The sequence below is a fragment of the Nerophis lumbriciformis genome, linkage group LG07 (assembly GCF_033978685.3).
Source record: "Nerophis lumbriciformis linkage group LG07, RoL_Nlum_v2.1, whole genome shotgun sequence".
NCBI classification, from domain to species: domain Eukaryota; kingdom Metazoa; phylum Chordata; class Actinopteri; order Syngnathiformes; family Syngnathidae; genus Nerophis; species Nerophis lumbriciformis.
The window spans coordinates 13,022,501-13,035,000 of record NC_084554.2 but is presented as its reverse complement, the minus strand read 5'-3'; the positions used below and the strand labels follow the sequence as shown (position 1 = coordinate 13,035,000).

At 40.5% G+C, this 12,500-nt stretch overlaps 1 protein-coding gene across 3 annotated transcripts in view; it reads right to left on the bottom strand.

Annotated features, from left to right (window-relative positions):
* The window catches only part of ptprn2 (protein tyrosine phosphatase receptor type N2), a 439,783-nt gene that overhangs the window by 406,138 nt on the left and 21,145 nt on the right, over positions 1–12,500 (bottom strand). For all 3 annotated transcript variants that reach the window (XM_061965795.2, XM_061965796.1, XM_072913464.1), the window contains exons 2-3: positions 11,762–11,812; positions 3,002–3,118 (exon numbers count right to left, since the gene is read on the bottom strand). In XM_061965795.2, the coding sequence (XP_061821779.1) occupies positions 3,002–3,118; positions 11,762–11,812 (168 nt within the window). The remainder of the gene's footprint in view (positions 1–3,001; positions 3,119–11,761; positions 11,813–12,500) is intronic.

The following is a 12,500-nucleotide window of genomic DNA, read 5'->3' as shown; positions in this document are numbered from 1 at the left end:
TTACTTATATATATATTTTTTTTTTTTTTAAGGCCCCCTTTAATGCCCTTTTAGCCTACATTTCAGTACTGTTATTGCACTGTAGAATAATACAATCTGTTGATCAACTTGACATGAATTTGCCTCACTGAACTCTGCTAATTTAACTAAAATGTTCTTTTCTTTGTGGTCGACAAAAGACAAGTAGTGAGAATATATCCATGTTAAGAAACTCGGCTTCGCCATGATGTCTTGTTAGTAAACACACACACACACACACACACACACACACACACACACACACACACACACACACACACACACACACACACACACACACACGCACACGCACACGCACACGCACACGCACACACGCACACACGCACACACAGAGCGCGTCTCTTCTCCGTCGCCTTTTCTGCAGCGCTCCAATAAAACACACTCAGATCCTCTCAGTTCTTAGCCGATACTACATGAAAAAATAACGTAAAATAACACAGCAACGCATCATGTAGTAACAGTAACTGAGTTACTGAATATAAAAAATAACGCGTTAGATTACTATTTACCGCCGAAAGTAACGGCGTTACAGTAACGCGTTACTTTGTAACGTGTTGGTCCCAGCACTGTTCATAACTGTAAGTACATAACTCCACATGAGCACATGTGGAGTTATGTACTTAACAAAAAAAGGTGAAAGAACTGAAAACATGTTTTATACTCTAGTTTCTTCAAAATAGCCACCCTCTGCTCTGATTACAGCTTTGCACACTCTTGGCATTCTCTCAACGAGCTTCAAGGGGTAGTCACCTGAAAGGGTTTCCCCTTCACAGGGGTCATAGTTTTGATGCCTTCAATGACAATCTACAATGTAAATAGTCATGAAAAGAAAGAAAGTGCATTGAAATAAGGTGTGTCCAACATTTTGGCCTGTACTGTAGGTAAATGCTACACTCCTCTAACTTGAAAAGTTACTTTTGTTGGCCACTTGGTGGCAGCAAAATGCCAGCAATCAGACCATTGGGTCTTTGTACATGGTATGGACACACCGCACACAGTCAAATTGTTTATTGAACTCAAGCTGTCTCGCGGGCCAATTTGAAGACGCTGGCCGGCCGCACTTGGCCCGCGGGCCATAGTTTGGACACACCTGCTCTAAAGTAACGGTACTCTTACTTGAGTACAATTTTTAGCTCCTTTACTCACATCTGCTGTCACCTCAATAAGGTACAAAATGAAAATGTTGCCGATAAGGCGATGGCATCTCCATTACTAACTCCTCACACAAGTAACTTCTTCCTGTGTTTTGTGCTCGTCTGAATTCCTCAAAAGTCACATCATGTGCATCATTTTCCACCAAAAGCTCCATTTAGCCAGAAAGATACAAACCCCGTTTCCATATGAGTTGGGAAACTGTGTTAGATGTAAATATAAACGGAATACAATGATTTGCAAATCATTTCCAACCCATATTCAATTGAATGCACTACAAAGACAACATATTTGATTTTCAAACTCATAAACTTTTTTTTTTTTTTTGCAAATAATAATTAACTTAGAATTTCATGGCTGCAACACGTGCCAAAGTAGTTGGGAAAGGGCATGTTCACCACTGTGTTACATCACCTTTTCTTTTAACAACACTCAATAAACGATTGGGAACTGAGGAAACTAATTGTTGAAACTTTGAAAGTGGAATTCTTTCCCATTCTTGTTTTATGTAGAGCTTCAGTCGTTCAACAGTCCGGGGTCTCCGCTGTCGTATTTTACGCTTCATAATGCGCCACACATTTTCGATGGGAGACAGGTCTGGACTGCAGTCGGGCCAGGAAAGTACCCGCACTCTTTTTTTACGAAGCCACGCTGTTGTAACACGTGCTGAATGTGGCTTGGCATTGTCTTGCTGAAATAAGCAGGGGCGTCCATGAAAAAGACGGCGCTTAGATGGCAGCATATGTCGTTCCAAAACCTGTAAGTACCTTTCAGCATTAATGGTGCCTTCACAGATGTGTAAGTTACCCATGCCTTGGGCACTAATGCACCCCCATACCATCACAGATGCTGGCTTTTCAACTTTGCGTCGATAACAGTCTGGATGGTTTGCTTCCCCTTTGGTCCGGATGACACGATGTCGAATATTTCCAAAAACAATTTGAAATGTGGACTAGTCAGACCACAGAACACTTTTCCACTTTGCATGAGTCCATCTTAGATGATCTCGGGCCCAGAGAAGCCGGCGGCGTTTCTGGATGTTGTTGATAAATGGCTTTCACTTTGCATAGTAGGGCTTTAACTTGCACTTACAGATGTAGCGACCAACTGTATTTAGAGATTTTCTGAAGTGTTCCTGAGCCCATGTGGTGATATCCTTTAGAGATTGATGTCGGTTTTTGATACAGTGCCGTCTGAGGGATCGAAGGTCACGGTCATTCAATGTTGGTTTCCGGCCATGCCGCTTACGTGCAGTGATTTCTCCAGATTCTCTGAACCTTTTGATGATATTATGGACCGTAGATGTTGAAATCCCTAAATTTCTTGCAATTGCACTTTGAGAAACGTTGTTCTTAAACTGTTTGACTATTTGCTCGCGCAGTTGTGGACAAAGGGGTGTACCTCGCCCCATCCTTGTTTGTGAATGACTGAGCATTTCATGGAATCTACTTTCATACCCAATCATGGCACCCACCTGTTCCCAATTAGCCTGCACACCTGTGGGATGTTCCAAATAAGTGTTTGATGAGCATTCCTCAACTTTATCAGCATTTATTGCCACCTTTCCCAACTTCTTTGTCACGTGTTGCTGGCATCAAATTCTAAAGTTAATGATTATTTGCACAAAAAAAAATGTTTATCAGTTTGAACATCAAATATGTTGTCTTTGTAGTGCATTCAACTGAATATGGGTTGAAAATGATTTGCAAATCATTGTATTCCGTTTATATTTACATCTAACACAATTTCCCAACTCATATGGAAACGGGGTTTGTAGATAGTAGATCCTAGAAAAAGGTGCAGTGTGTACCTCTGAGAGCCAGTTTGTGCAGGATCATGGTGAGTCTGTTCAGGCTGGAAGAAGAAACATCGTAGGTGTTGAGCGGCTGTGCAGCAGTCAGCTCCTGACACCTTCCAAACACTCCATCTGCAAAAAGACAATGGCGTCTACGCTTGTTTGTAATGCAGAACACATGGCTGTCATGCGACTGGTGACGTGGTCACATCATTAGGAACAGCTCTCAGTTTACATGAGCACCGATGTTGAGCATGTAATTAAAGAATAACAGCACATAACATAGACGTGTTTATTTAGAATATGCTTTTGAAGCACAGTGCATGTTTGCACTATTCAATAGGAAGAAGCAAAACATTGTTTAATTCTACTCTGATTGTTTTTCTGAGCTAATGTGTACAAAATACATTAATGTCGTCTACAAATGATATTACCTTGAAGTCTTTTGTGACTTTACAGATGTCATTTATACTGGAATTTGCCAGAAATCTGTATTTGTTCCATGGAAAAATGCACATTAATAGACATAAAATGTTAAATTGCCGCCAGAATCTAGTTTCCATTTGTAGTCCCCGGCAGGTTCAAGGTACATACAACAAAGTCCATTGTAATTTAGAAAAAAAACCATAAATAAATAAATAGGTAATACTTGTATAGCGCTTTTCTACCTTCAAGGTACTCAAAGCGCTTTGACAGTATTTCCACATTTACCCATTCACACACACATTCACACACTGATGGCGGGAGCTGCCATGCAAGGCGCTAACCAGCAGCAAGGGGTGAAGTGTCTTGCCCAAGGACACAACGAACGTGACTAGGATGGTAGAAGGTGGGGATTGAACCCCAGTAACCAGCAACCCTTCGATTGTTGGCACGGCCACTCTACCAATTTCGCCACGCCGTCCCATTTACATAAAAATCTGAAAGCCCCAGTGTCAGACATCATAATCTGGGCATCTGGGCAATTATTTTGACTCGGGGGGCCAAATTTAGAGAAAAAAAATGTGTCTGGGGGCCGGTATATCTGATGTTTAGGAACGCTAATACACAACCTCACAATAATGTCTGATTGACAGCTAAAAACTTTATGACAGACCGCCTTAAAAAACAGAATGAAATTGTATGTTTTTGACTGAATGAGACACCCAGAATGTACATGTAAACAAAGAATGTGGGATTTACAATATTAACTATGACCGATAAAACACTGAATATTGACAACATATGAACGTCAAGCCCCCCCCTGGACATTTTTACAATCAAGCGAAACGCAACAAAAATGCAACAAACAGCGAAATATGAACGTGAAGGGTAAAAAAACCCACCTACAATCTGATATATCTAATATATCAATAAGCTTTAGAACTTTGTTGAAAAATCTCCTTCCGCGTCTGTCCCTGACACCCACATTTCAGGCTGACACTCTGTGGAAACGCACCCCACCCACACTGCTTGGTGCCTCGTCTGAGCTGCTGTGACTTAGATTACCATAGTAACTAATTAGATTACCATAGTAACTAGTATATCATGCAAAAGTGCCTGCCCCAAAGTAACGGTACTCTTACTTAAGTACAATTTTTGGCTACTCTGCCCACCTCTGATGACAAGACTAGAAAATCCTGACTGGACTAATCAAGTTATTATTGGTCTTTGTAGTAGATGTATGCCACATTTATAATAATCACCTGGGAGAACAAAGAAGAGATTCTGGATCAATTCTATTGAATTCATACTTCAAGTCATATGAGGGAATACTTTTCTAATCATATGAGGGTGCAAGTAATCAGTTGTCATGCCATCATTCCAGACTGACCAATAAAATGGCTTCCAACATGTTATTCAAGTGTTTGTAACCAAAAATAAAGATTTTTAATCAAAACTTGAAGAAAGGCAAACAAAACTAATTGTTTCATGTGATCTTTTTTTTGGATTAGCAAATACAACCATTACTTTAGTTTAAAAAAAATGGTTCTATTTGACTGGATCAAAATAAAAATGTCTGTCCTTAAGAAACAAAGTCTAAAGAAAGCACCTAGGGCAGGAGTCTCATTGAGAGTAACAGGATTGTGGTAATTGCTTCAAAAATGTTGTACATCAAAACATTAACATATTATTAGTTGTTGTTTTTTTAACCATAATTCAATGCAATGTATGTTTCCATTCATTCATTCATTATCCTCTAATGTTCTGTACTTTATACACTACTGCCATCTAGTGTCTTGGAATTGCCACTGCATGCAAAAGCTGCCAGTGTTCCTGGCAGCGTTCAATGCTGCATTCAACTAACTGTTTCTATCGGATATTTCTATATTCAACATTATTTCCTGATTCACATTGATTTACATTTTCGGTATTATCAGTTTAGTCCCTTTCCAACTATTACACATATTTATTTATAAATTTGGCATTAGGGTACCATCGATTTAAAAACAAAAAACAAAAAAACAACGGCTACATTTGAACCGCCATGGAAGATGTGACGCTATCAGGTTGTCCGGGCTCACAAACGCACCATTATAGGGCTTCCTGACTGGCGTGTAGTTCCAACTCCGGACGATAGATGGCATTGCTGCTCTGCATAGTGAGAGGCCCATCAGCTTGCTTAACGCTCATGAGAATACTTCATTTAATAGCAATAGGACAAAAAAGTCCTCAGGGAGGTTTTTTTTCCAATTTTTTTGGGCTCAAATCCCTCAATAAGTTTAAGTCTTTTTTTTATTTAATTTTTTTTAATTTTTTCATTTTAACCATTTGATCCAGTTATGTATTTTTTTATTTTTGAAAGATTTGCATAATATGAGTTATCATTCATATTGTAAATGTTAAAGGGCTGAGATACTGGGGTAAAGATCAGGCATAAATGTACTAAATAATAGTAGTACAACTTATTTTGATGCATTGTTTTATTTTTGGCTGGCATCGACTGTTACGTCATCACATACCACCCACCCACCCACCGACCACCGCGTCAAAGTCCTGTGAGAAACACTTGACCAAAATTGTCCCATCTAATTCCAAACGGTAAATACGACAATTAGTACTCTTTTTCTCCAAAATGAAACCCTGCAATTAGAAGATGCATGATTATTTTGTGCAATGACTACAGTTAAAATTGGGACTTTTTTGTTCCTATCCTACTAAATTGCTCAAAAATTAGTAGTTTGACCCTACAAAAAAATATAACAATGCACCAAAATGAATTCAATTACTAATCTTGTGCATGTTTAGGCTTGATCTTTACACCAGGTACTTCAGCCTGTTTGGATGAAACTCATGTTAGGCAAAAAAAATATATATATTATTTTTTATTTAAGACTGAAGTTGATTGAAAGATTTGAGCAAAAAAAGTACAAAAAAAAAAAGAAAATCGAACATACACTCTTAACTCTGAGGGCTTTTTCATCCTTTAGCTACTCTATTGGGCTAAAATAATTTCCCAGTGTTTCATTGATATATGAAAGTATGTAAAATGAAAATATTAAAATTGAACATGAAAAAACTCATCCATCCATCCATCCATCTTCTTCCGCTTATCCGAAGTCGGGTCGCGGGGACAGCAGCCTAAGCAGGGAAGCCCAGACTTCCCTCTCCCCAGCCACTTCGTCCAGCTCTTCCCGGGGGATCCCGAGGCGTTCCCAGGCCAGCCGGGAGACATAGTCTTCCCAACGTGTCCTGGGTCTTCCCCGTGGCCTCCTACCGGTCGGACGTGCCCTAAACACCTCCCTAGGGAGGCGTTCGGGTGGCATCCTGACCAGATGCCCGAACCACCTCATCTGGCTATTCTCGATGTGGAGGAGCAGCGGCTTTACTTTGAGCTCCCCTAGAAAGGTAGAGCTTCTCACCCTATCTCTAAGGGAGGATCCCGCCAATTTTGGCTGCCTGTACCCGTGATCTTGTCCTTTCGGTCATAACCCAAAGCTCATGACCATAGATGAGGATGGGAACGTAGATCGACCGGTAAATTGAGAGCTTTGCCTTCCGGCTCAGCTCCTTCTTCACCACAACGGATCGATACAGCGTCCGCATTACTGAAGACGCCGCACCGATCCGCCAGTCGATCTCACCATCCACTCTTCCCTCACTCGTGAACAAGACTCCGAGGTACTTGAACTCCTCCACTTGGGGCAGAGTCTCCTCCGCAACCCGAAGATGGCACTCCACTCTTTTCCGGGAGAGAACCATGGACTCGGACTTGGAGGTGCTGATTCTCATCCCAGTCGCTTCACACTCAGCTGCGAACCGATCCAGTGAGAGCTGAAGATCCTGGCCAGATGAAGCCATCAGGACCACATCATCTGCAAAAAGCAGAGACCTAATCCTGTAGCCACCCAACCGGATCCCCTCAACGCCTTGACTGCGCCTAGAAATTCTGTCCATAAAAGTTATGAACAGAATCGGTGACAAAGGGCAGCCTTGGCGGAGTCCAACCCTCACTGGAAACATGTCCGACTTACTGCCGGCAATGCGGACCAAGCTCTGACACTGATCATACAGGGAGCGGACCGCCACAATCAGACAGTACGATACCCCATACTCTCTGAGCACTCCACACAGGACTTCCCGAGGGACATAGTCGAATGCCTTCTCCAAGTCCACAAAACACATGTAGACTGGTTGGGCAAACTCCCATGCACCCTCAAGGACCCTGCCAAGAGTATAGAGCTGGTCCACATGAAAAAACCCTCTCATTAAAAAATCTTTCCATTCAGAGTAATACAACCAAAGTTTTACGGCCACAAAAACAGAGCAAAAATGTACCTCACAGGATGAAAATGTCCCCAATATAATCAGAGGAAATGTGTGCTTCAATTTGCGAGAAACAGCCAACAAAACGGTTGACGATGGGAACGAGTCTTATTCACGTGCCAACCAAAAAATAAAGCTAAGTTAACACCCAACAACAATCAACAATCATTCCAGGTGCGTCACAACGAATTACAGAGCCCGAACAAAAAGCGCATAACTTGATCTGTTACTTACTCTACCCTAAGGCGACAATAATATAATATAATATGGTGTTAGCATTACAATCACACGTACAAAATACTTGATTCGCCGCGGCTTTTTCAAAACGCTGCAGCAAAAACTGCCATGTTTTGAGGCTGCTTTTTTTTTTTTTTACAACAACATTGAATCGTCTTGTGATTTTCTGAATTAGTTATTAATGTTGTCAGTGTTCTTTGTAACCTCAAAAAGTACAGGATGGTAACAAAAATTGGAAAACATATCCTGTATTGATGTTTTACTTGTTTTATGCCACACAGGCTTGAAAGCACACACTCAGAGCTCATTGTCAAATTGCTGTACTGTTTTAATCATACCTAATAGTACCCTGTTTTCCGGACCATAGGGCGCACCGGGTTATAGGGTGCACTGCCGATGAAGGTCTATTTTTTTATCTTTTTTTCAAATATAAGGCGCACCGCACCGGATTATAGGGCGCATTAAAAAAGTCATATTTTATTTTTATTTTTCTAAATGTAAAAGACTTCCTTGTGGTCTACATAACATGTAATGGTGGTTCTTTGGTCAAAATGTTGCATAGATTATGTTTTACAGATCATCTTTAAGCCGCTGTCTGACAGTCTCTTCAGGATGCGCTGTTTTGTGGGCGGTCTTATTTACGTGGCTCACCTTCGGAAGCGTCTTCTCCCCGTCATCTTTGTTGTAGCGGTGTAGCGTGCAAGGACGGGTGTGGAAGAAGTGTCAAAAGATGGAGCTAACTGTTTTAATGACATTCAGACTTTACTTCAATCAAAAATGGAGCAGCATCTCCTCATCCGCCGGAAATGTGTCCCGTGTAAAACTGTCCGACCGGAACTCTCTAATAACTAAAGTTCCTTGGGTGAATAATGTTAACTCACTACACTGGTATGTTTTAGCGCTTTCATGGCAAGTTTACTGACAGATATAAGTAAAAACTTTACACTACTTTATATTAGAAATGGCAACAGCGGAGGATGAATGTCCCATAACAAGAAGATACAGAAAAAGAAGCTTATCGACTACGGTGTCGACAGGGACTACAAAGGCGGACACGCGCACATTTTCAGGACTTATGCAGATCCCAAATACAAATCAGCAGGTACCAGAAGATAAGAAAAGTTGCTTTCGCATAATATTGTGAAACAAAACGGCAGATAATATGTCTTAATATATACACACACCATTAAAATACTGGTATGTTGAAGCACAGTACAATCCATCAAGCGGTGTGGCTTCATAGCTTACCAAAGTCGTACTAAAACATTTTGATAGATTTTTGAGCGCCATGTGTAATGTTCTATATTTTCAATGGAACATATAACATTTAGGTGTTGTTCACTTGAGTCATATTGCAGTCTACACAAATCTCTTATGTGTGACTGCCATCACATTGCAGTCTACACATATCTCTTTTGTTTGACTGCCATTGATTGATTGATTGAGACTTTTATTAGTAGATTGCACAGTACAGTACATATTCCGTACAATTGAGCACCCGAATACGTTTTTCAACTTGTTCACGTTAATCAATTCATGGTAATCTACTGGTCACACTTATATCGAGATCGGTAAGCACAACCAAAATTATTCCGTACATTAGGCGCACAGTGTTATAAGGTGCATTGTCGAATTTTGAGAAAATGAAAGGATTTTAAGTGCTCCTTATAGTCCGGAATATACGGTAGTTATAACTATTGTATTTTTCGGACTATAAGTCGCAGTTTTTTTCATAGTTTGGCCGGGGGTGCGACTTATACTCAGGAGCGACTTATGTGTGAAATTATTAACACATTACTGTAAAATATCAAATATTATTATTTATCTCTTTCACGTAAGAGACTAGACGTATAAGATTCAATGGGATTTAGCGAGAGAGTGACAGATTGTTTAGCGAGAGAGTGACAGATTGTTTGGTAAACGTATAGCATGTTCTATATGTTATAGTTATTTGAATGACTCTTACCATAATATGTTACGTTAACATACCAGGCACCTTCTCAGTTGGTTATTTATGCCTCATATAACGTACACTTATTCAGCCTGTTGTTCACTATTCTTTATTTATTTTAAATTGCCTTTCAAATGTCTATTCTTGGTGTTGGCTTTTATCAAATACATTTCCCCAAAAAATGCGACTTATACATGTTTTTTTCCTTCTTTATTGTGCATTTTCGGCCGGTGCGACTTATACTCCGGAGCGACTTATAGTCCGAAAAATACGGTATAAATAAAGAAACACCACTAAAAAAAAATCTTCCTTATTGTCTGTGTATGTTTTAAAGGGGAACATTATCACCAGACCTATGTAAGCGTCAATATATACCTTGATGTTGCAGAAAAAAGACCATATATTTTTTTAACCGATTTCCGAACTCTAAATGGGTGAATTTTGGCGAATTAAACGCCTTTCTATTATTCGCTCTCGGAGCGATGACGTCACATCGGGAAGCAATCCGCCATTTTCTCACTTTCGTCGGTGTGTTGTCAGAGGGTGTAACAACACGAACAGGGACGGACGGATTCAAGTTGCACCAGTGGCCCAAAGATGCGAAAGTGGCAAAAAATTGGACGAAATTTGTTCAAAATACGAGGGTGTGGGGAAAGCCGACGAAATGGTCAGTCGTTTGTTCCGCACACTTTATCGACGAAAGCTATGCTACGACAGAGATGGCAACCGTCCCTTATGCCACCGAAGATGATCAAGAGAAGAATATCGACCCTCGCTTCCCTGGCCTGCTGACATCAACTCCAAAACTGGACAGATCAGCTTTCAGGAAAAGAGAGCGGATGAGGGTATGTCTACAGAATAATATTAATTGATGAAAACTTTATTCATTACTCGCGGTTTTACGTAAATTATTATACATGAACTGTGTTTACCAATAATTTAGCTTAAAAACATTTAATTTTTCAATCATTCGAGTACATTCGGGTAGTCTTGTGTAATGCAGTATTTTGTGTCTATTTAGGTATGGTTAACCTGAGTGCTGAAATCGTGGAAAAATATATGTTCTTAGCGCGCCTGAAATGGGCTGTCTGCACTCTCAAAGTGCATGTTGTTGCCAAATGTATTTCATATTCTGTAAACCTAGTTCATAGTTGTTAGTTTCCTTTAATGCCAAACAAACACATACCAATCGTTGGTTAGAAGGCGATCGCCGAATTCGTCCTCGCTTTCTCCCGTGTCGCTGGCTGTCGTGTCGTTTTCGACGGTTTCAATAGCTTCAGTTTCTTCTTCAATTTCGTTTTCGCTACCTGCCTCCACACTACAACCATCCGTTTCAATACATGCGTAATCTGTTGAATCGCTTAAGCCGCTGAAATCCGAGTCTGAATCCGAGCTAATGTCGCTATAGCTTGCTGTTCTACGCGCCATGTTTGTTTGTATTGGCATCACTGTGTGACGTCACAGGAAAATGGACGGGTGTATATAACGATGGTTAAAATCAGGCACTTTGAAGCTTTTTTTAGGGATATTGCGTGATGGGTAAAATTTTGAAAAAAACTTTGAAAAATAAAATAAGCCACTGTGAACTGATTTTTAATGGTTTTAACCCTTCTGAAATTGTGATAATGTTCCCCTTTAAGCTTGAAAAGTGTATGTTCATTTTAACATTCATTTATGTTGCAACACATTCACCCCCGCATGTTCAGAGCATTTGTGAACTGTTGAAAGCGATCCACAGGGCTAATTTTTTTTTTTTTTCAAAATGATAGACTATCATCACACTTCAACATCTCTACAATGTAAATGCTAGGTCAGCATTGCAAATGATAACCTCTTCCTACCATTGAAACAGAACTCATACGGTCCACAGAAGTCGTCTTCAAACAAGCAACCTGCAAGCACAAAAACACAAGAAACTTTTTATTGCACGGCAGGTAAATAATGATAATAATAAGCATATTTGAAAAGCAAAGGAATAAGGAGGGAGAGACGTGTTCGCTTGCGCTTTAATATGATGACCTACAAACAACATTGTTAGTGTTAACGAGCTCGACAAGATGACGAACGCTGCACGCCGTAGAAGGAGAAATGTCAGCCAGGCCATCAATGAATTCAGGATGGTCCCGTCGCCACGGCAACATGGGAAGCAGAACCGGAGGCTGCGTCACGTTGTTCTTTTTCGACAGCACAAACGCAGCAGACAGCATAGCGTAGGATGTAGCGTAGCATCGCAGGTGCTTCTATTATTATCAAAAGGCCACTCATGCATGACGGCATCCTCACGGCTTAGCTGCCAGCATGTGACGTTATTGTCCTCCTTCCATCAACACGCTCTCGCCTCTTTTTTCCAGCACCTTCTAAGCATTGCATTGCGAGCCAATTATCAGCAATTTATTCTTACTAGTAAGGAAAAAGAAGCACATAGGAAGCAACATCTTCTGAGCGACAAAAATATCACTTCTTCTAACTTCCTGCCTCCCACACGTGAAAACACTCTTATGTAATCCTAGCAAAACTCTCTCTATATACACATAGTACGTCACTCCGCTGAATCAGTGCCATTTGCTTGATGTAACACTC